Genomic DNA, 24,831 nt, shown 5'->3' with positions numbered 1-24,831 from the left:
GTTTATCGACTTAGAGAGACACACTGAAGCAGACAGATTTGAAAAAGGTAAACATACACGCTGTGAGTCGCTGCCAGTGGCTGTGTCATGGGATTGGGTGTGTTGCAGCTTTGGATCAGAGTGACTGATTCTGACTTGCTGTTGGACCAGACAACTTTCTCATTTGATTCTTGTGCTCTTTTTGGATGAACGCAGTTTTGGAACAGACTTCCCCATGTGTTGCTTTTTTTTTTTTCTTTTTTTGAAAAACACCCTTTTCCCTTTTCTCCATCTGTTTACTCCTTCTGCTGTTTATCATGTGCTACACCAGGCCTTTGCTGGTGCCATATTTCTCCTTTCACTGTTACATTCTGTTGTTTCTCATGATTTATATCTTTACTCTCTCCTTCTTCGCTTTTATCAGAATACTCATCCTTTTATCGTTCCCCTTGAGGCATTCTGTAGGGTTTTTTATTATTTTACTAGAGAGTCCCTTCAGCTTCACTTCCCTCTTTTTTCTCTTCTCCCTTTTTGTTTTCTGCTTGACCTTGCATTTGGCTGTAGATCCTGTACATTCCACTCTGTCCTTTTTTAGCCATGCTAGCAGCATGCTCTATGAATGGCAATGACTTCCTGCTGGTGGCTCGGTCAACCTCAAGTCAAGGCTAAAATATCAAGAAATATTACCCCCTCAGAATACACTGTATTGTGTGCCATAGAATGGCGTGCTACCACAGTTAACTACGGCAATGAACACCATCTGCCAACATGGAAATTTAACAAGCTAGCATTGAGACATTAGCATTATAGGACTGTTTTGATTAGGGCTGTTGTCAAAATTTGCAAGACTTTTATACTTTTGAATGCCACATACTTTAAGACAGTGGTTCTCAAGTGCTGGGTCTGGACATATAAATGGGTTGCAGAGATCTTTCAGGTGGGTTGTGAATGAGTGGCAAACTTTGGCAAATGTCTTTGGTGTACAGGAGCCCAAAGTGGAACAACAGCCACCCCTTTTATTTGACTCAGTATTTTCTGTGATAACAAGAATATTTCAGTCCTTTTCTCCATATTTCACCTTATTTGTTTATCTTATTTGTTTATATGCTCCCTTTAGGTTTTATCATAAAACATCATAACCTGTCTTTCTATTTTTATGCTGATGACGCACAGATATACCTCCCGCTGAGACCCGGTGATTTTACTTGCCTAGTTGCTGTTTTTCACTGTCTTAAAGATATCAAATGTTGGATGGCACAAAGTTTTTTACAATTAAATGACTCAAAATCAGAAGTAATTTTATTCAACTACCCAAACTCTCAAATTCCTCAAATCCAAAGTTCCCTCAGTCTACTGTCATCAAACATCACAGCCACAGCCAGAAACTTAGGAGTAATATTTGATGCACATCTCACCTTTGAAAAACACATCAAAACAGTTGTACAGTCCTGCTTCATTCATATCAGACAAATCTTAAAAATCAAACCCATCCTGTCCCCTGCTGATCTGGAAAAAAAATCATTCACACCCTAATTGTCTCCCGACTGGACTACTGTAACTCCCTTCTCTCTGGCATCACTAAAAAATCTCTCTCCCACCTCCAACTGGTCCAGAACACAGCAGCTAGGCTTTTAACTGGTTTTAACAGACGGCATCACATCACACCTATCCTCGCTTCCCTCCACTGGCTTCCTGTCACTTTTAGAATTGATTTTAAGATTTTACTGATCACTTTTAAAGCTCTTATGGGCTTAGCCCCAGGTTATATCACTGAGATGCTGACCCCTTACAAGCCCTCACGCAGCCTTAGATCCTCGGGCGGGGGGCTCCTGGTCATTCCAAAGTCGAGACTCAAATCTAAAGGAGACAGGGCTTTTGCTGTCAGGGCCCCTCGACTTTGGAACGACCTGCCTGAGGAGATAAGGCTAGCAGATTCAGTGACATCTTTTAAATCACTCCTTAAAACTTTCTTTTACAGAATTGCTTTCATGTGAAACTTCACTTTGCTTATTTTATAATCACTCTTACTCATTTTGTTGCTCTCTGCTTTTAATCTTGACTTTTCCTTCCATTGCCATCTTAATATCATCTAAATTTTATTCTCATTTAATTTTATTTTTACTTTATTTCATTTGAAGTTTCCTTCCTTTCCTTCTCTTTTTACCTGCTATTAATCTTCTTGTTTTTGTTTTATTGCTAATGATGTGATGTTGTCTTCTTATATGTAGTCCTCTTATATGTGTTCTTTTGTGTACATAATTTTACTGTCATATAATATCACTCAGTCTTTCCCTAAATATTTTCATCTTTCAGTATTTTAACTGCCTTCATCATCATCTATGTCCCTCCTTTTCCTTTTAATTATGCTAATAGACATCTGTATCTCAGTGTGTTTTGACTTTCTGTTTAATTATCAAGACTCTCTGTCTAGTTTATTGCTAATTTGTTCCTTGTTTTTTTGTGAATCCCTGAGTGCTATGTCTGTTAAAGCACTTTGTAAACAATTGTTTTTAAAGGTGCTATATAAATAAAGTTATTATTATTATTATTATTATTATTATTATTATTATTATTTATTTTCCAGTCTTAGGATAAAAAAAGCTGGTTTTCCCAAGATAGCAAGGTAAATCCTCAAAAATGTACCAAATTTTTATACTGTCTTGGATTTTTTTTTTTTTTTTGCATCCAAGCCTTTCTGTAACTATGCCTTTTTTAAACTTTCTTGTTTTGTTCCGTCTCCTCGTTCAATCATGTTTTGTTCCATCTAAGACCCAAAAACACAGTTTTCTTTACATTTAATTGAGTCTTTGTGTCACAATTTCCCCTAGATGGTGGTGGTGGGTCTTGATACTTGACCAGTTGAGAACCACTGCTTGAAGATCATACAATAGACATTATTTTTACATTCGATAGTGCCTTAAAGTGCCAAAGTTATGATAGAAAGAAAAATGCTAAAAATGACAAAGCAGTGATACAAAAAAAGATGTTGTTTTCTAAATTGTGTCACAGGGGTTATTCTTTGAAGCAGTAGTTTTCACTTTTTGGTCTCCAAGCACACTTAAGATAAAGCCAAAAATCTCAAGGCACACCACATCCATAACCATATAAAATAACCTCTTTAAAATGTGGTACAGTATCTCAAGTTGATGTCTAGTTGTCAAAAGATACAGTTGTACAAATTCCCACAGCACAGAGATTTGCCTTAAGGCACATCAGTGTGCCACAGTGCATGATTTGGGAACCAGCGCTCTAAAGAACTTAGAAACATCAACACCTCCTCACAAATGTGCAGGAAGCTGCAGGATTTTATTTGCTGCTGAATTTGCACTCCTTCCTGCCCACTCATGTGTCTCTGCTCAGCTCTCCATAACATCCACACCATTATTTTATTCACCCGTTGGAAAATAAGTGTTGGAAGTCCTATCAGCATCTTGTAAAAATGTACATATTACATGTAGTGTCTGTTGCAGGCAGACAGCTGTTTTCAAGTCGTCCTAACCTGTGGACTGTTGGCTGTGTACTTCACATAAACTAAAACACTGATGCCCATAAAACCTCCTAAATAAGAAAATTACAAAATAAGGACATAATCCCACGTCTTTTGGGAAATGGTTCCCAAACTTTCCTGCTGCCCCACCTGTGAAGATAAAATTATTTTTAAGCCCCCCATCTAACCTTTCAAAGCTGATAGACTGGCCAGATTCCATGTCTGAATCACTGCCATAGACTGAAAAAGTACAATCAGTGGCATCATCCATTGGTCTCCAAAGTCTAACAGTGGCAGTCATAACATTAGAAATGCCGACTCAGACTATCTTCTAGGTTGGTGTTTCCCAACCATTTTTCTTGGCCAAAGAGGCCTATGCATGATTTCTTATCAAAAGACCTTTGCATAAACAACTTAATAACTGCTTTATCATAGTTTTGATCAATATTTGCAAATCTAGTTTTTGCAGCCTCAGAACAGACAAAGCCTCGCGCCCTGCCTAAGATCTTTGTCGCCCCCCCTGGGAGGTCCCGAAGCAAACACAAACAGCAAACACAACTAGCAGTTAAAAATATTGTGTTAGCAGGTAGGGCTACATCCTGCTTGTTTATTTTCTTTATTATAAGAAAGGCAGACCAAACAGTGAGGCCTGCTGTTTTAATGCTGATTTAATGCCGTCATACACTTTGTAAAGAAAAAATGCCTCTGTGGGAGTGTGTGCAGTACTACAACCAAAATGTCAAACATGCCTGAAATCAATCCGACCAGTCAGGAGCAGCTGATTAGGCTTTGGTCGACCTTTGTCTCCCCCTGTACACTGTGCAACAAACGACACATGATCAGGCTAAGTCGACTCAAAGTGAGTCGAGCAACCCAAGATTCACGTCTGAACTGGCTGAAAATTGCACAGTGTATACCCTGCTTTAAGGACCTGCAGTTTTATTGTTTTTCCATGTCAGCTTCATGTTTTCAACAAGGGAGGTTGTTGCTTTGTTCTCTCTCACAGAGCTGCTACAGTCTGGCTATAAACTCTCCTGAAACTTAGAGACAATCAACAGTTACCAACCTGATTAGTGAATCGGTTCATCTGTTCAGTGATGCATTCATCCATGCGCTCATTCCATATTGCTTTCCCTCCTCTGTGTGTGTGTAAATAGCACATCATCTACAAAATCACTGTTTTCCCTCCTGACAGCTATCTACCTCCCTTGGGTGCCAAAACAGCCAATCACACAGGTCGGTCCTTTTCAGAAAGCCTGCCACCTCAATTCATCCTCCCTGCGAATTCATTCTCTATGCGAATTCAATTTTCCATGCAGCTGCCTTGCTGTCGATTTATTATATATTTGTATATTTGTATTCATCTGTGACCGGTTTATCTGTTCATTGCAGACAGAGCCCCCCCACACACCCTCCCCTTGATGGGAAATTTTGACAAAGATAGATCGAGCCATCTGTGAGACCACTGAAGTTCAATATACTCTGAGGCTTTCATTTGCTCAGAGGAATTTTAATTGCCACAAAATATACAGAAGTTGGTGTTGGATTCTGAATGTACCGCTTGTTTATGAGTTGCTGGCGCGTTGACAGCACAAATACAGGTGCGCACGCATCACTGCACACCCTCAGATCAGTGGCATGTTGGTGGAGTTGTCATAATTGCCTCACAGCAACATTTGAATATTACTCCACAGTCCTTTAATGGCAGAGTACTGCTACACAAAGCCGCATGTACTCATAAAATCACAAACATGCAGAGATACACTCATAGCGCGTACACTCAGGCAGTAATGGAGTAGGATTTATATCAGGGTGGAGCTGATGTACTGCACCGTCCCTAAGGTGGTGAGTCATATCATTTGTCTGTCGCTCTCTTAAATCTTCGTCCAACCTGTCTGGAAGTTATTACCATGGGGAAACCTGCTGTGAGTGGTGTCGTGTGCAGATGTGTTTTGAATGTAAGAGACTTCGAGTGAGACAGGTAGAGAGAAAACTAAAAGCAAGTGCACAGGAATCACAAAGGCACATACGGATGAGTCTCTCTTGCTATTCTCAATGTGTGGTGTGTGAAATTCCTCTCTGTAACCAATTAAAGTCATTTGGTGACTCGCCAAATCTGATTTTAGCTTTCAGACAAGTTTGGATGGTTCCCAAATATAGTCATAACACTGCTGAAGTATTCCACTGATGGCATCTTGCTGTTGGACCTCCAGTGAGTTTGCAGCTGCTCAAGATTCCAACGTCAGATTTCTACTGAGATTTATAAACAAGGCTGGAAGAAAAATGCACCATAGCTGCTGATGCTCACTTTTGAGGGGATATTTTCAAATCATATGCAATCAGTTATTACTTTATAGGTGATTAATGGTCTGTCTATTATTATTCCCATTTTGAGCTTAACCTAACTCATAAAATTATTTTTTTATCTGGCGTTATCCATTCTCTATTTGGTGTTTTTGTGATACACTCCCCTCTAAAAGTATTGGAACAGTGAGGCAATTCCTTTATTTTTGCTGTGGACTGAAAACATTTGAGTTTGACATCAAAATCAGAATCAGAATACTTTATTAATCCCCGGGGTGGGGGGTGGGGATTCGGTAAAGATGGATATGAGACAAAGGAACAACATTTTAGCTTTTATTTCCATGTATTTTCATCTGGATCTGATACACAACTTTGAAGATAGCATTATTTGTAACAGCACACCAAGTTTTAGGTGAGCAAAAGTATTGGAACAGATAGACTTTAAAGTGAATAAGATTTAATATTTAGTTGCAAACCCTTTGCTTGCAATAACTGCATCAAGCTGTGACTCACTGACATCACCAAACTTTAGCATTCTTCTTTTGTGATGCTTTTCCAGGCTTTCACAGCAGCCTCCTTCGGTTGTTTGTTTTGGGATATTTCAGTCTTCTCTTTAGCAGGTAAAATGCATGCTCATAGGGTTTAAGTCTGGGGATCAACTTGGCCAGTCTAAAACCTTTCCCTTCTTGACCCGGATGAACTCCTTTCTTGTTTTGGCAGTGTGTTTTGGGTCATTGTCTTGCTGCATGATCAAGGATCTCCCGATAAGTTTGTTTGCAGAAGCAGCCATTCAAGCCCATGACATTACCTCCACTGTGTTTTACAGTGGGCTTGAGCAGATCCTTTCTTTCTCCAGACTTAAGCCTTCCCATCACTTTGGTAAAGGTTCATCTTTGTCTAATAAGTCTATAAAACTTTGTCCCAGACTTTTTGAGGCTTATCTGTACTTTTTGGCAAGTTCCAGCCTGGCATCTTCTAATGTTGCCTCTTCTTTACTTTTGATCATGAAGTCTTGTGAAAACAGTAGATGATACCTTCACTCCTGCCCTCTGGAGGTTCTTGCTGATGTCCCTAACAGTTGTTTTAGGCTCTTTCTTTACAGCTTTCACAATATTTCTTTTATCAACTGCTGCTCTTTTCCTTGATCAACCCATTCGACGTCTGTTTTTTAAAACACCAGTGGTTTCTTTCTTCTTCAGGGCAATCCAAATGGTTGTACTGGCTATAGTCAATGTTTGTGCAATGGCTCTGATTGATTTTCCATCTTCTCTCAGCTTCACAGTTGCTTTTTTTTCCCACAGCTCTCTGGTTTTCATGTTTGTTGCACCTATAACTGAAAAGGAGAGTGTAGGTTGAACTCTTGAAGAAAAGCCAAAAGCAGACAGTTGTTCCAGTGTGAATCATTTAATTACAACATGTTTCCAATACAAAGTGACTAACTGTCAAATATTTCTAGTTAAAAAGCATAATTTAATATCTAATCATAATATATTCCTCAATTGAGCTTCTGCTCTCTGCCTCCACTCACATGTTCTGTTAATTAACCTTACATAACCTTATTATGAAGCTGATTTTAATGCTGTTTTACTTTCCTGACCTTTCTGCTTCACTCGTCTTTCCTTTTGTCTTTTATGCCCTCACTTTGAGGCACTTTGAAACCTCATTTTCAGAATTGGTGTATAAATAAGTTCATTATGTCACTTTAATCTAGTGCTGTTTTGCATGCATTTTGTCTCCATTATGCAGCAGTTTTAACCATCATGCTAACTAACTTACTGAGCAAAATTATGCAAATGATATGCTAATGTATTCTGCATAGTTGCTACTACATGTACAACAGTTTATAGCATTCATGAGCCAAGAAAGCAGCGGTTCTTTTGGACTGTCAGATGAAGAAAACAGAGAGGCAGGCAGGCAGAACAGAGACACTGACACAGAGACAGATGAATACAAAGAGAAAGACAAACATCAGCGTATACAAACAGAGGGCGGGAGGACGGGTATAAAAATGTTAAGAGAGAGGACACAACAGAGGAAAGATGATTTATTGAAGAGAGGAGAAGGAGAGTGACAGATACAGGCCGCATCCATCCATCATGCAGTGTTTAAATGGCTTAGGATTGTCACGTATGAGGGTGGTACACAGATCAATCAAACTCTAAAGTCAGGAGTGGGCACACGCCTGGTATTTTTACAGACTCTAACGCAGTCTGAAAAGTTATTCTTCATTTTAAGCTCTGACATAAATAACATCTCTAATGCAATGAGGCTTCTTCACACTGAATATTTATTCATCCAATGTTGCAAAGCTAGCCAGCCAAATCGATACACCATTCAAAATAAACACAGAGGATTTATTCATTGATTTCTCTGAGTAATTAGCAAAAGATGAAAGTGAAGTCCTATCTGTTTTTGTGCTGATAGGACTCCTTACATAAGTATTCTCTAAGGTGGCCTGCATTTTTGGCTGCCTGCTCAGTGACAGTGTTAGCACTGGCAATTGCATTGAAGCTATATAGTAAGAAGGGTATGAAAAATATATTAAGTTTTAACAGACATTTTTAAAATAGCAGATGGGACTGCATCAAGGGAATACTGGGATGTGCACTTATTACTCACTAAATCTTTCTTTTCAGTATTAAATAAAGAGATTCAAACAACTTCTGCTCCTATTAAAGCTGAATAGTTTTGCAAAATCAAAATTTGATAACTTTAAAGGTTTTTTTGTGGACAGTCTGTACAACAACCAAATGTCCTTCTGCTAGGCTAAACCAGCCGTCTCATTAGTGCCAGGGGCTTAGTATTTACCCCCTGATAAGACTGGTGCAGTATTGTTCCAGTCAGTTCATGCTTAGTATACAATTCCAGAAATAACAATATTCTCACAATGCCAGATATTTAAAATTCAGGTTTGTTCTCCTCATTTGAACTGGTCTCAAGAGGGAGGCCCATCTAAAGCTAGCCAGTAGCCCTGCTTTGCATAAAGTGAAAGAGGCTAAAACTGGCTGTGAAAAAGCTCAGCCTTGAACAAGCAAGTGCTTAATAAAGTGCTTAAAATAGAATGGGATCAAATGTTTTGCTTTGTTATATCCTAGCTTACACTTCTACAAAATATTAGTTTTTATTTTGTATATTCCTAGCTTTTACTTTTAAGCTAACCAGCTGTCAAATCGTTGTTTCCTGCATCCACATACTGTCTTTTTAACTTGTTGTCCATTTTAGCTAGCCAGCTTTTTAGCTTCCACGTTGTAGCTTTCACTTTTAGGCAAACTGTCCCTTCATGCATCCACTTTTAACCGGCTTTTTAAAAATCTGATTGCTTGTTTTTCTTTTGAGTTTTTTGTCTTTTCTCGCTAGCCGTCAGTTTGTATTTTGCTAGTGCTCTTGAGAGCACTGGCTTAAAGAATCTCACTTGCTGTACAAGAGCTTGTCTAACATCAAGCAAGTGCTCAGTAGCATGCTAAAATATGAAGTGGAGTCAAGTTTTCAAGTCTTGCTTCCATATATCCTAGCTTCCACTTTCATCATAACAGTTTTCACTTGTACATTCCTAGCTTTTACTTTTAAGCTAACTAGTTGTCATTTTGTTGTTGCCTGGATCCACTTTATATTGAAATTTTTTACCTTTTGTCCTTTTTAGCTAGCTAGCTTTTAGCATCCACATTGTAGCTTTCAGTTTTTACCTAACAAGCTGTCACTTTGTAGTTGTCCAAGTTTTCCACTTTATAAATGGCTAGTTAATTTTTTGCTTTTATTTTATTTTTTTTGTTTTTGGTATTTTTTCTCTTATTAACAAGCTAGTAGCATGCTAGCTTTTACTTTGTACCTTGCTATCTTTCACCTTATAGTTGCCAAGCTTCCACTTTGTATCTCGCTAGCAAGCACAGGTAAGAATTATTTCTCTAGCTATCTGGGTTTAACTGATTCACTTCACTTACCAGTTTTTACAGTGGAATATGGATTCTACAGTGTAATTGGTCCTCCAGAGTGTAGGAAGTTGTTGACCAAACATGCCAGATAGATTGTTATATACCGCCCATGCAAAGCATTTAGGAAGGGCAGAACTTCAAAAAATTATCAGAAGGTGATTGGACCATTTATTACAGGCCAATCAGAGCAACAAGACAAGATGAAGAAGTGGGTGTGAGCAGCTTCAGTAGTAACGTTAGCTTATAATTAGTGGAGCTTGTTGGTGGATAAAACTCATGCAAAGGGCTGTAGGGAGGCGTGAAAAAATCATCTTCCCTGTTTTCAGTATGGCTCTTTGCTCTTTTTTAATGAAGAAATGTGGTCCAGTTCTGATAAAACTCCCACTATAGCTACATCCATGCTAAATGCTACACTGGTGGTGGCCATTGCTGTCAGCTTCCAGCACAGCTAAACCTTGGCCTTAGAAACCGCCTCATACTTTTAAAATGATGCTGATTGGTCAGGTCTGTTTTTAAACCTAGCACAATGATTTCAGATTGGAGCTGTGCAAGATGGATTTGACTGATGATAGATAAGGAATCTGGCTAATCTTTTTACAGTATTACCACGAAGGCTTGGCTGTTTTTATCTCTTCACATTACAAGGGTTCTATATTCAGTTGCACTTTAAAGCAGATGATTACAACCTGGAACCTAAAATTTTCAATTTAAGCATGGAATAGGGTCATTTTTAAAGTTTCAATGCTTGATATCAGTTATTTAAATGCACGTAGCATGCATTTAAGTCCTCACACAGGGAACAAGAAATTGTCATTAGAGTCATGCTCTCATGAAAACTGCAGATAACCCTGGTCCCTGTTGGTCAGCCCCAGTTCCTGTTACTTCATATCTGTTTTCCACCCCTCTCTCTCTCTCTCTCTCTCTCTCCTTTTTCTTCACTATGGGCTTCACGCTGCCTTTCTTTTGCTCCTTTTCTCTTTATCATCTCCTCTGTCAAACTTTTATCAGTCTCTGCATGTACATCTGCTCCACTTGCATCTTTATCTCTGTATTTGTCTACCTCATCTTTTTTTCTTAAGCATTTGTAACTTTAGCCTTACAAACAGCCCATTTAAACACATGACAGTCATACTTTAAAGTTTAGACTTGAGTTATGTGACTTCAAGGGAGGAAGCATCCTTTAAAAGGTACAGGCGGCAGTTAATCTTCATTAATCTCTTCCGTGAAGGGGGGGGTGAGAATCATCACTTTGTTCCACGCTGTCTTTCAAGGCTGACGCATAAACTCTCGCATTAGATACAGGCACGTAAACACACACACACACACAGGTTGTGTACGGCTGAGTGGAGAGAAGCTGCTGTTTCATAATCCAGGTCATGTCAGGTCAGACCGCCTGTGGACAGCATTTTTCTACACCCCGTTTTCCCCCCTCTGCTCCTCTTTATATACTATTGTCCATCCAATCAGTTTTCTCCAATATATTTGTCTTCTTCTCAAATCTGTTTTTCTTTTCCCTCCCTTTTGTCTCTCCTGAGATTTGTTCCTTCTTCTGTTTTCTGCTTATGTCCTTTTTATGGTCTCTGTCATGCTTCCTTGATCATCTCAGCTTCATATATTTTTATACAAAGACAACATCAATTTCATGGCAAAGGGGCTATCGAGTTTTTTCATTAACTTCCCTGCTGAGCTACTGCAGCTATTTGAAGCACTGATTTCCATCTATGGCCTTAGCACAGGTTAAGAGACCACTTTTCCTTTTATTAGCTATTATAATCTGCATTCAGTATGCTTTATCTGCTTTCTCCATGAAACACGTTGATTTGGTGCTGCGATGAAACCCAGTCCTATTTATAATTGTGTTTTTTAGGGCTGTGAATGCTGATAATTTCAGCTTTAATGGGTTAAATATTCATAATGGGGTTTATTAATCATTAAGACTTCCAAATGACAGAAAATGCCTTGGAGTTGAATCTGAGTCTTTGAACTGCCTGCTTTGAACAAGTCAGACACCCAGATTTGTTCTATTTACCCTGAAGCATCAAGTTTATTTTTATTTCCAAATAAAGTACAACTTTAAGAATTGGAGATATATTATTCCCTGTGTATTGCAAGTATAAATTCTGTATCATTGGGTGTATTTACAACACTGATCCATCAACTTGAAACAAAAAGGTCTCCTGCAAAATTTATACCCTTTTCTCCAAAAATTCAGCCTGACATTTTTGCAATCTTTTGAAGCTTTAGAAGTTTAACGTTCTGTGCTTTCAATAAAAGAAGGGATGAGAAGCTTAGATCATTTTATGTTTGACATTTCTGCTGCACAGGTGTAGTATGCATGTAGTGAGGTTTTTTGTTAACAAATTTATGTGTGTATCATCTTTTCTACCACTTTCAGCCTTGAACTGATGCCTCTTTTTTTTGCTTTCACACATCTTTAGGATTAGTAAAGACAGTTATTTAAACTGAAATAATTATTTGAATGGACACCCGGTAACCACAGTGAAATGTTATTATTTGACTTTATACAAACGTAACTTTGAGTTTTTATCCTTTCATGTCATTTTTTTGTCCATAATCTGATTTTCTTTATTTTAGTCACTTGACAAAAAGATTATTACATTTAAATCTATCTATTGCATGGGATCTCTCTCTCTCTTGATTTTTGTGCCATTACTAGGCCCCATGTATGGAGCTCAGTGCAATTGTTGTTGCTGTCGGTAACACACAAGACCCAGACTATCTTTAAGCAACGTGAAATTCTAACTAAAACCACCCAGAAAGATTATCACATTGCCTTAGCAGATCCTTATAACCACAAACACAGAGGAAAACCCAGAGAGTTGCTCTCAGTATCTCTGAAAGTGATATTATGAGTCAGCACAGAGCAGTGGAGCCCAAGAGTTTAAGTAAGCTTCCCACACCTGGTCACAATCAAGGCCAATCAGCCACACACACACCTGGCTCTGCACATCAATGATTTCCCCACCTGCCTCACTGAGCAGCAAGAGTGAGTGCCCTCACAGCTACTCGCCCCCCAAGGGGAGTTCTCCGCTGCTGTGTGATGTCATCTGCAAATAACCTCTAGCTGTATTAGAGCCAACCCCCTTGAAAACAAAGATTCTGCATTTCAAGGGGCTACCCTTCAATGAATCCAGTCGCTTCATCAGTTGCCATCATCAGCTTGCAGTGAAATTAAACCATGCCCACAGCTAGTATGGTTATCTCAGACTAGGCACAAATGATTTAAGCTTGAAGCTTTGGGATGGGATCAGCCTGATGAGGCGGATGAAATTTAGCTATTAGCTATTGCATATTTACATTGGCGTTTATTGCGGATATGTTGATTAATGTGCACTGTCCCAATCAAATAAACAAATAAATGAAATAATGACAAACATGGAATCTGGTCATTCCATTGGCTTTACAAGGTTACAAAACTTTAGAAGAGGAGTCAAAACTTTGAGATCAATAGTCAATATTGTGGGATAAGTCAGAATTATATCATAAAGGTCAAGATTATGAGCTAAAAGGTGGCAAATATTGGATTCCATCCATCCATCATTTTCTTCTGCTTATCCGGGGCCAGGTCACGGTGGCAGCAAGCTAAGCAAGTCCACCCAAACATCTCTCTTCCCAGCAACATTTTCCAGCTCTTTCTGGGGGATTCCGAAGCATTCCCAGGCCAGATGAGATATATAATCCCTCCAGTGAGTTCTGAGGCTACCCTGGGGTCTCCTTCCAGTTGGGCATGCCCAGAAGACCCTCACCGGAAGGCGACCAGGAGGCATCCTTATCAGATGTCTATTGTATAGGATTAAAAGACACAATTATGAGATGTAAAGTCAAAGTCTTAAGGTAAGAATGTTTAAACTGTGAAAAGAAAACTTTAAGTTAAAATACTGAGATAATAAGTCATAATTACAGTGTAAAATGTCAACATTATAGGACTTTGCAAAATGAGTTTGTTTCTTTCGTCCAACATAGCTGCCCATTAAAAAAGAAAGACAATGTAACGTTGTATTAAGCAGGTCTGCACACTGATGCCAAAACTTTTGCCATATTTGTTTTTTTCTTATTAGATGCGATTTTTGCATTTATTTGCATGCGTCCAAGCCATTTAAACGGGTTATTTTATTATCCAGAACAGCGTCGACAGCTCCCCTCTGACTCACTCTCCTTCACACTGAAACCTCACATAAAACACCATGATTTGCGAAAGCATTATGAAGTTATCAACCAAGGAACATAATAGATAACAGCCACAGTTTGTATTTAAAGTCACGTAACATATACTGAATTATAAAAGTTGCTTTCCATCTCTCCAACTTGGCACAGGGCTAGGACGCATGTGCTGATGCCATATAGAGATCTCTGTCAATATGGTGGACTCTGTGTTTTCTTAAGGAGTGAGAGGCACAGAATCATCGTCACTGCTTTTTCTCTTCACAGTACAGAACTTTTTGCCGTGTTCTATGAATTTTTGCAGTTCGGACTCATGGACTCATACCTGATCATGGACCTGAAGGACACATCTGAAACAGAACCAATGTGCAAAGACCTCAAGATGTTTTCATAATCTTGAACTTTGTTCTCATGTATGACTTACTTTGTCAAAATTTTAACTTTTAACACCCAATTCTCTAATATCTTTATAACCCATTATCACAATTTTATGATGACATACTTTCATTTGTTCTTAAAATTAAAGATTATTTCGGGGCTTTTTGGCTTCATTCGATAAACAGCTAAAGAAACATAATAGGGTGACAAAGTGGGGGAAGACAGTACTGTGCAGAACTTTTAGGCATGTTTGGCCCTAAAAATGAGACTAAAGTGAGGCATAGATGTGGCAAGTAAGCTGTCTGAGGGCACCACTGAGCAGGACGAAGGACTGATGCAGTCCTGGTCATGTTCTGGATGTCCTTGCATATAACCAGGGGCATGGGAAAATAACCTGTTGAAAAAACAAAAATTAAAGTCCACATCTTTAGGGCAGAATGAGGGGTGGATGTGGTGAGTAAGCACGGCCCCGGGCAGTTGGGTCGGTTGCCACCCTCCTGGTCGTGTTATGGATGTCCCAAAGGCCTGAAAATGCTGGCGGTTTTTGGGTTTAAACCGAGGGGTAAATAGGTCCATATAAAAGAGATGCCATCGAGCTTGACCTGGTTGCTAAGCAAGACATGCATGTGTCGACGTGTTGAGTTTGACTCTGGCCGGCCACCCTCCAGCCCTGGTTTGTGGCACATAGGGCCCCTTCATGAATCCTTAGCACCTCACAGGCCTAAATCTTATGCACAGGTGCGCTGCATATGAGCACCTGCTCTACCAACTGTGCTGAACCACTGCCCGACTAATTTTGACCTGTTATTTAAACTTTTATTTTCATAATTCTGACTTTTAATATCATTTTTTTGACTTGTCACATATTTCCCTTTTTTATGATTGAGAATGAGCTTCTAAACATTTGTTTGTGATGTGAAACTGATTTTTATAAAAGATAAGAATCTAGCCTTTTTTGGAGGTTATATTCCAGACTTTTTCTCACAGAAACTTCGCACTGAGCTAAGCTAATCAGCTGCTGGAGGCAGGCGGAGGCTTAGTGTTGACTGTGCTGATACAAGAGTGGTACTACATTTCTCACCGCTTTAATCCACTCACTCAGCCATTGTGGCTGTTTCAAGATAATAGTGTCAGCTCAAGGCCTGAATCCAAAATTTCCTGCACCATCCTGTCCTCTTACTTCATTATAATTTCTGGTGTCCTCCTGCTGGCCTTTCTGCCTTGTTTTTCTTGTGTATCCTTTTTTCCCATGTTTTTTTCTGTTGACTTGGGGGATGTCTGAATAATTTTCTAAAACTGTACCATGGAGGGTTCCTGTGGTATTTTTAAAAGTGGTTTCTTTCATCACACTTTGCCTGTAACTTGTCATTTCTCTGGAAATAGCCTCTATATGGCAGATATATCAAGCTGAAAAATATTGTAAGCCTGTCTTCTACAGTGCAATAGCAAGAAGTCCTTCAAAACACAGACAGTAGCTAACTCACAGGCATCTTAGCTTAGCGTCCTGTCTTTGTGAGTACAATTTATGTGTGTATATTGTAAATGTCAGTACACTATTCACTTAAACTTGTTGTGTTGCCTTGTTTTATCTCTAATTCTCCATGTGTTTCAGCTGTCAGAAGCCAGAGACAAGACGATTGAATGTCTAAATAGAACAATTGAATACAAGGAGCTAAAAGGCACAGACCCCTCTCCTGCAGAGCTCATCAAAAAGATTGAACAGGTACACATCTTTATAAACACTAGCATCTAAGCAAGCTCCACCCACCATGCACATGGTAAATGTAGGTCTTTGTTCTTTATTTTGTACCTTAAGGTTCATAATCACTGTGTCTCTGTTCGCATAGCTGGAGGTGAATCTAGCAGAGAGGGAGAGGCAGGTGCTGGAAAAAGAACTCCTTGTGGACCAGGTGACCCGGCTCTCGAAGCCGCTCAGCGAGCAGGCAGAGAACTGCCAAGAGGACAGACTCTCGCTGGCAAAGAAGGTAGATAGACTCACATGCAGTTAAAGAGAAAGATCAGCTGTAACAATAAAGATGATGGAATATAATACTACAGTTATAAAGTCCATTCATTTAGCTATCTCTCTATTCACCATGTTGGAGGAGCATGTGCTGTCCATGTGAGGCGCACACAGAGCAGGCGTTAAGGAGCATCACAATTTCCTCCTACTCTCACTTTCTCCCTCTTTCTCTCTGCCTAGCTGTCCTTATTCTTCTCACATACTCACCAATTATAAAACGCCTCAACAAAAGCTCCTGAACCAAGACTCACTGCATTAAACATGAAGGAAGATTGATTTGAAAAGATATGGACAGGATGTAACAGAAATTTTAAGGTTAAAGGTGTCCTTCTAGTTTGAGCTTCTGTCTAAGTGGATGTCAAATGTATAAGAATGCACGTACAGCTACAAAAGGAGTGGAGTAGCTTATGAAAACAGGCCTAATTTAGACCAAATTGGATGATTACCCTCAAAACATCTATGCTGTGTTTTTTGAAAAACATTAATTCTTTATCAAAAAGCATGTGGAATCAGTATAAAATCTCGTGTGTGTGTTTTCTGCCTCCAGCTGAACGAGCTCCGAGCTCACATCATCGACACAAACCACCGCATGATGGCCGCTTCTGCAGAACTTTCCATGAAGCAAGCCGTTGCTCTGGCTCTGCAACAGGAGATCAAAGAGAAAGAGCTCAAGGTGAGATGTGGAGCCGGAGAGGTAGCTTATAACACTAACAACGTTTTGAGTCTTAGTTTCATAGTTCCTCTTTGTGTCTCATGCTGGGCTTCCCTTTTATCCTGTCACTCCTCACTGAGCTCGATCGAAGACAAAAAAGAAAAATCACAAATAATCTCTCACTAAGTCCCATAATTGACCTCAAACTCATTTAATTAGCTTGCTTGCACAGGAAATAAATGGAGACATTAACACAGGGAGAAAAATAGTATTCAGTGATTTTTTTCACAACAAATGAGACGTTGATTAAGAAATGCATGAATTACTGCTAACACAGTAGGTGAAAACATTGAGGAATCAGGATTAATATTTGGCAATGTTGCTTAGCATTCACAGCTAGCTGTCAGGTAACTCTGTTTTTAAAGACATTATACAAGCACGATCAATTTTATTGTCACAGGTTATTAAGCATCAATTCCCACAGCATTTGATTGTACATGTTTTTTTAAAAAGTTAGAATTTCTCTGTTACACTTTAAGGGTTTCTGTTCCAAATTGCAGCAAAAATTGCTAAGATACGCCCAGCTGAGATCACCTGACGGTGGGTTGATTCCAGTTATCGCCTCCCAGCTCTCACAAACAATCACAGATCATTCACATATCTGAGTATGACATACTTCTCACTAATCCGTGCTTGCATTGATGCTGATGCATCATGCTACTGCTGGCAAAACTTAGCCTCCTCCACCCCAGCCTCCTCCTTTATAGCATAAAGCTTGTTGCATCCTCATATTGAGATTCATGCTACAATGTATTAATTACTTTTGAACTCATTTTATTGTATTCAGTACCATTGTCATCAATTTATCCATCCATTTGGGGGTTTCTAGCCATGCATTCCCTGGAAAGTCAAAGCATGCTGCTTGACTAACCCAGGGAGCATCTTTTAAGCAGAGCCTTCTCTGCCACGTGAAAGTGTTCATGAATGAAATTCCATAATCTGAGATACATGCACATGAACAAACAGGATCCGATGAAGCAATGTCAGAGTGAGGGGCTACACCAAGCTGTTTGGTGCCCAGTGCTCTGTTCAAATCAGTTTTCAGACTAGGTCTTACATGGGCTTATACCATCTACCCTCCTTGTTCCCAACTAAAGCCCTCACTAACTGAGCCCCAGAACCTCAGCAATGGTGTTAAACTGCTGTCCAAGCTCAGTAAAAAACTTTGATATGTTTTTGTTTTTAAGCTGCACTCAGTTTGGCACTAGCAGCTCGTTAGCAACATCTGTATCCAAGAAACCAAGTAAAGTTCTGTTGTTCACGTTTAAGACAAGTGTTAGCTTCAGCTTGTCGGCTGATATTGAAGAGAAGCTAACTGGACTGTTTGCTAGTATTTGTGTTCAAAAGACTCAGCACCTCATCAACAGTAAGTTAAGCTTCAGTAATGTGCCTAAATAGTAACTGTTTAATACGAATTAAGCAACACAGTTGAAACGTTTTCTATTATTAACTATGTTAAGCTAAAAGCTGCTTTTGTGTGTTTACTATTGCCTATCCACATCTGCAAAGTCACACTTATACAACATATTTACTTGAATACATTCACCTTGTTATTTTTAAAGCCTGTTTCCTATTTGTCAAACTTTAAAGCAACATCTAGATCATAATGTTAATCCATTTTTTTCCTCTCCTTGGGGCGCAAGTAGTGATTTCTGCATAAAGAAACGCTAGGTAAGGAAACTGGCACTCAAACAGGAGTGCCAGTTTGAGTGCCAGACTCTAAAGAGATGTTTCGTAGCATAAGCTCTTTCGTGAATGGCACACCATCACTTGGTTGCAAGTTTTATTCGGTTGATAGTACATCTCTATTTCAATTGAACCATGTTTGTGAAGGAATTGGGGTTTTTTATAAATGTTGGGGGGGGCTCAGCTAGCCTGTTGGCTCAGTAGAATTTTTACTAGGTTTATAAGGGACAAGAGCATCATTTTTCACAAAATAGTCACAACTAGGACAGTTAACATTTATGCTACTAATTGCAATTAATTAAGGTGCATAATTAATGCATTAATAATATTTGATTTAAGGAAGTTATTCAGTCTAGTCACCTATTATATTGAGCTCATCATGAATTTTTCCTGGGCAAGGTAAGAAGTTGTATGCTTGATCATTATTTAAGCAAAATGTTCTGAAATGCTGACTCATGCAGAGTCTTATAGCTTTCAATGAAAATTTAGAGTACTAAAAAAGTGATAAGATTTCCTGTGTGCTTAGTTAATAACCTGTTAATATCCTGAGGAAGAACCTCAGCAGCTGGTGTACTCCTGCAGCGCCACACAGACACAAATATAAGCAGAAAATGCAGAGGTATAACTTTGTACACTAATACGACTGTTTTGGGGAAAAGTTACAATCAAATTGAGCCAAAGCAGAGCACAGTGGACGAAAGGAGTGACAGGAATACAAAGTGAATGTTTCTGTGTTTCCAGATGGACAGGTGCCAGCAGCAGCTGGAGCAGGACCTGCCACCCTGCCCTGAGATAGAGGAGGAGTGGCGGAGGATGCTGCGAGACAAGAAGAGGAGACAGAGGGACAAAGAGGAGAGAGAGAGGGTAAAAAACATACACACACAAAGATCAGTGGTCAAGGGAAAGAAAAAAGATAGAGTGAAGGAGGAAGAGAAGTGGGGCAGGGACACGACTCAGGGCAGGAATCGATTTAGATTCTGGGGAACGGAGGGACTGCAGCATACCTGAGTACTCACTGTTCAAAACTCTCCACACTCTCTCAGATTAAAGAGAATATAAGCACAAACACAGGACAAGGAGGACAGACTGGCACACAAACACAAGGAGAGGCTGTCTACACAAGCAGGGCACACATGCTGTACAGCGATCAGCTGTGTCTGAGACCGACGCAGCTGTCTGCAGCCTGTCTGAGAAAACACTCATCCATTTAAACCAAAAAAATAGGAAGTATAAAAATTTTGTCAGATCTAAGAGTTAGGCTGTCTCCTTCCTTTTTACCCGTTTTTAATCCTGCTTTTTAAGCTTCTTCCTCAAATGTAAATGTGTTTCCTTTGCCAAATGACACAAATATGTTCTTCCTTTTTATGTATTTGAAGCCGCTGATTTTTTTTGCCCATTCAAAGCCATTATTCCTCGGTTTTTTTGTGCACAGCTTCCTCAGATCACATGCCAGCGGATAAACTGTTCATATGCATAGAAAAAATCGCCATCTCTTTGAAGTCTCACTGAGATTTAGGCACAGTTCGTTTGCATGCTGTTCTGGGGCGGAAGTCAAAGGGGAGAGAAGTGATGTGCACAGTGGAAGATATTGCTTTTCTCAGTGGGAGTACGCCATGGTTACAAATTGATCCATCAACCATACTGCGTTTAAATCAATTTTGTCCAGCGCTGTCAGAATTCTACAGAATGTATTTTTTCATTCTATTTGAGGGGGGAAGACATTTTCAACCACATTAAACTTAAAGAAACAGCAGAAATAAGAGGGAAGTCACTGCTGTTAAGAAACTTCTTGTGCCATTATTGGTAATGTTATTTTTCAGTTTTGAGTGATTATGAGATATTTATGTCCTCTTTGGTTGTTTTGTTACTCCACTGCACCATAGACTGTATACTAAGATCGACACAGTAACAACTGCCAGGGAGTGAAGCTAAACAATTTGAAACTTCCCCAACTACCTGATTAGGTATTGAACCCCGAGTCCTCCATGTAGGTAGATGGGCCATGGATCAAACCATAAAGTTAAAACATGACTAGTAAATTTTTATTCAGGCTATTAAATAAATAATTTCCTGATTCATTTAATAGCCTAAGTGACCTGGGAAAATTTCAGAAGTAAAGCATTCTGAATGAATTAGTTTCTCCATGGAAATATTAAACAGGCATTTACTTTGAAAAGCACAAACTCTAAGCTGATTTGCACTGGGTTTCATTTTCCTTACACATGTCACATGTACAACTGATGTGGACACACAAAACTTAAGAAACACTTGTAGTTTAGTGAACAAATACATTAGATTGATGCATTCCGGCTTGTGGCCTTTATCTGGGTCGCCAAGAAAACACAATGCAAACATGTTATAATAACTAATAATGTTCTACCAATGTGCATATCTGCTTAGACTAATCCCTCTGTAGCTTATCCCTCTATACTCTAGATTCTTGGCAGATAGTCTGAAAGCCCTAACTTTTTAACATGCACATTGAAAAGAACATCAAGCCAGCTGCTACATGGCCACCATACACCCAGTGTGAAACTGCGGTTAGTTTTTAAGTTTTAAGCAGGAACAGTGTGGAATTTCCAGATTGATGATCTCAAACTGCTCACTTGTTGGTAAGGGGGCCACATCTGAGATAGACTGTGTATATTCTGAGGCCAGATTAGGAAGTGCTTCAAAAGTTAGAAGTAAAACTTTAAAATCAACCATAAGAAATGAGCAGCCAGTGAAAGGTAATTAAAACAGGATATTATGCTCTCTTATCTTACAATTCCCAAAAAGTTGGGTTGCTGTTTAAAATGTAAATGGGAAGTTGATGGCAGCAAAACATCTCAAAAGATACACAAAATTTTTACCATTGTGTAGCATCCCCTCTCTTTTAACAACAGTCTGTGAATGTGTGGAAAGTGAGGATACCAGTTGCTTGAATTTTTGGGAGAGGAATGTTGTCCCATTCTTGTCTGGTGTAGGACTCAGGACACAGCATCCATGGTTTCCAAAAGAATCTCTAATTTTGATTTATCTGACCACAGAACAGTTTTCCATTTTGCTTCAGTTCACCTTGAATGAGCTTTGGTCCAGAGAAGACAGCAGTGTTTCTGGATTGTGTTCACATATGGCCTCTTCTTTGTATGATACAGCTTTATCTGGTATTTGTCAACAGCACAGCAAACTGTATTCACTGATTTATGGAAGTGTTCCTGAGCACATGCAGTGATTTCTAGTTCCAGCTCCTTTTATACCCGGTCATGTTGCTGACCTGTTACCATTTAAACCCTATTAGCTGCAAAATGCACCTTCAGCTGTTTTTAATTAGTACCACTTACTTTTCCAGTCTTTTGTTGCTCTGTCCCAGTATCTATTGTAAATAAGATATAGGATTAAGAGATTTGAAAATCTTTGTTGTCTGTTTTTTTTTACACATTGCCCCAACTTTTTGGAACTACAGTTGTAGTTTTTGTAAATTTTTGTTTTTGTGACAGAGTACAGGTAAACAGTGAAAGAAACATAACAAAAACTTTAAAACCAATCACTGACCTTTGCATTAAGGTCCAAACCAACAAGAGCCTGGTCTGCTGTAGATTTTGATCTGAGGGATCTTTAAGTCGTTATCCGTAAGTTTAGTGTGTGCTTTTGTTAATTGAAAAAGTGTGGTATAAATCTGCATCTGTGCATATCTTTGATCCAAATTTCAGCACCAGAGTACCATGTCAGGGCTTGTTACTATGGTTTCATTTCTGTTCAATTCAAGGACATGGAGAAATGACGTCCTTATCAATATACAGTCAATACTCTGAACTGACTATTGGTGCATCTAGCTTAGTTAATGTTGCCAGTGTAATATTTTTCCTTGAAACAAAAAACCCTGCAGAACAATCCCAGAGTGTCTGCTGTATCAGTAATCTCTTAAAAATGTGTTTTTAAAATCCTAAATCAAACTTTTAACTGCCTCAGAGCTCACTGCTGCCCTTGCATTTGTATTAATCTTTAAATATTATCAATTATTCCATTTCCTAGATTAAAATTCTGTGGAAAATTAAACATTTTATCCAAGGTCATTTAGTCTTGATCAAATATTAAATCTGCCTCTGGTCTTTGTGTGTCTGTGCAGCTGGCTGAAGAAAACCCGTGGACCCAGTTGCCTAATGGAGTGTACACCACAGCTGAAATCCGTCCCAACGCGTACATCCCCCAGACGGATGAGCTCCCGCTGCCAAAACCCTACGGGGCCCTGGCCCCCTTCAAACCCTCCCAGCCAGGTGCCAATGTGAGACACATCCATAAAGCAACACTTAAATCTTCAGAGAGCTCAAATACATCTCAAATGGACTCATAAGACTGTGAGTCTTGGTCTGGTTGATCTTTTAAAGCATTGAATCAAAATTAGTTTCCAGTGCATTTTGCTTAATTCCACTTTCCTGCATTCTGCTGTTGTTAGGGAGCGACCTTTCTGATTGCATCTGTTTGTAATTTTGTTCTCCTGTTTTAAACTTACTGGCAACAGCTTGTTTACACTCCTGCTTACAGTAACAGCACATTCAGTAGAAGAGAGGAAAGCAAGATGGAGTACAGGGAGAGATAAAAATTTATGTGTATTGTTACTTTATGTCCAACGATGTGTTGTTGTGGATTTATTTCTTCTCTAAGCAACATATCAGGTTCTACCTTCCTCTTACATTAGAAGCCATAAATTCATTTCTCACAGACACTGCAATATTTCAAAAACATTTGTAAATCTTTGTTGCTGTTTCATCCCCCACACTTGTAATCCTGCAGCTGGTTTAAGCTCCTGGCAAGACTAAGAATGCCAGCATAATGCCTGAAATGATAAATGTAAACAGAGGAAGAGGATTGGGCAATGAAAGCACAGAGAGGATGACAAGAGCGAAGAGAATGTAAATGAGGAGAAACAAGCGATGGCAATCTAAAAAGGGAATAAAAGAAAGAAAACAGTTAAGACTGGGGCTGTAAATGGGGTGGAGAGTTCAGAGTGGGTTACTAATGTTCGTGTCGTGGGATTAGTTAGACTGTTTTTGTTGTGAACCTCGTTTTTAAGAGAAAATCTGTATCAGAGGCTCCAAACTACATCTGCAGTTTCTACCTTTTATTATCAACAGACTAGGGGGATTAAAAATATTAACATAAAAAGGTCATTCGTTTTGGATGTTCAATTTCTTTTAACACAAACAGGTGTTCTATTACAGCTGAAAGCTGTAATAGAACAAGTGTTGCAGTGCTATCAAGGCTGTATAAAATACTTGTTTTGAAACAGATCTTCTGAGTTTGCTGAGATTTGTCATTAGTTGTTCATATTATTAGAAAAGAGTCAGTTATTACAGTTGAAGTACCTTGGAGAATTATGAGGCAAAACCAATCAGAAGTTTAAGAAAGTGTTCTAAGATTAAAGGATAAGCCTTCAATTGCTCAACATTTACTAAAAAAAAGGAAAAAAATATATACTAAGGTCATTGATATACAAACTAGTAATCTTAGAGTAATCAATAGAGTATAGAGGGTATGCCTCAACATCACTTTTGCAATAAAACAGGAGAATATCTGCTTAAATGAAGGATATCGAGGCTTGACAGAAATCCCTGCTATTCACTCAAGATACAGTGGACAGTGGACTATAATATATGGCCAAAATGTAATTTCCTAATGTCTAAATATTTACCTCAATCAAGCACACAAAGCAGAGCCTGAAGTCAAATAATCCTGGTTCTTGAAGTGATGGATGCTAAACTTAATTAACATTAAAGTTTTAAGCCACTGTAAAGCTTTAAATCAGTTGTTTTTACATATTTCATCCGCTTCTATTTTTGGCTTTTGTTAGTTCGTTAGAAGATGGCCTTGTGTCGCACAGTTTTGGAGTTCCACTCAAATTACCCAGGCTTCCTTTGTGTCTTGGCTTAGTTGTACTACTGTTGTCGTCTCCCTAAGCTAATGCAGCTAAAACTAGCATAGCTGATGTAGCCAGCAGCTCACATAGCTACAGTATGTAACTAATGTACTGGATGCAGATGAGATGGCTTGAAGGTAGTGATGAAGGGATGCAGGATGGCATGAAGGAGCTCGACCAGAACACCAATGAGATGTAAAGGAGGCGGCTGGGGTGGAGGAGGTTTGCAGCAGTCACTTAATTTAGGGTGATTAC

At 39.1% G+C, this 24,831-nt stretch overlaps 1 protein-coding gene across 4 annotated transcripts in view; it reads left to right on the top strand.

Moving 5' to 3' along the window:
* The window catches only part of ccdc146 (coiled-coil domain containing 146), a 77,095-nt gene that overhangs the window by 51,138 nt on the left and 1,126 nt on the right, over window positions 1–24,831 (top strand). For 3 of the 4 annotated variants that reach the window (XM_041780644.1, XM_041780643.1, XM_041780646.1), the window contains 5 exons: window positions 15,872–15,982; window positions 16,107–16,244; window positions 16,830–16,955; window positions 19,422–19,544; window positions 22,789–22,936. In XM_041780644.1, coding sequence (XP_041636578.1) covers window positions 15,872–15,982; window positions 16,107–16,244; window positions 16,830–16,955; window positions 19,422–19,544; window positions 22,789–22,936 — 646 coding nt within the window. Of the gene's footprint in view, window positions 1–15,871; window positions 15,983–16,106; window positions 16,245–16,829; window positions 16,956–19,421; window positions 19,545–22,788; window positions 24,185–24,831 lie in introns of those variants that run through there. The other variant, XM_041780645.1, reaches the window with a different exon arrangement.

The sequence above is a fragment of the Cheilinus undulatus genome, linkage group 23, assembly GCF_018320785.1.
Source record: "Cheilinus undulatus linkage group 23, ASM1832078v1, whole genome shotgun sequence".
In the NCBI taxonomy this organism is placed as follows: Eukaryota; Metazoa; Chordata; class Actinopteri; order Labriformes; family Labridae; genus Cheilinus; species Cheilinus undulatus.
This window is presented reverse-complemented; position numbering and strand designations above follow the sequence as displayed.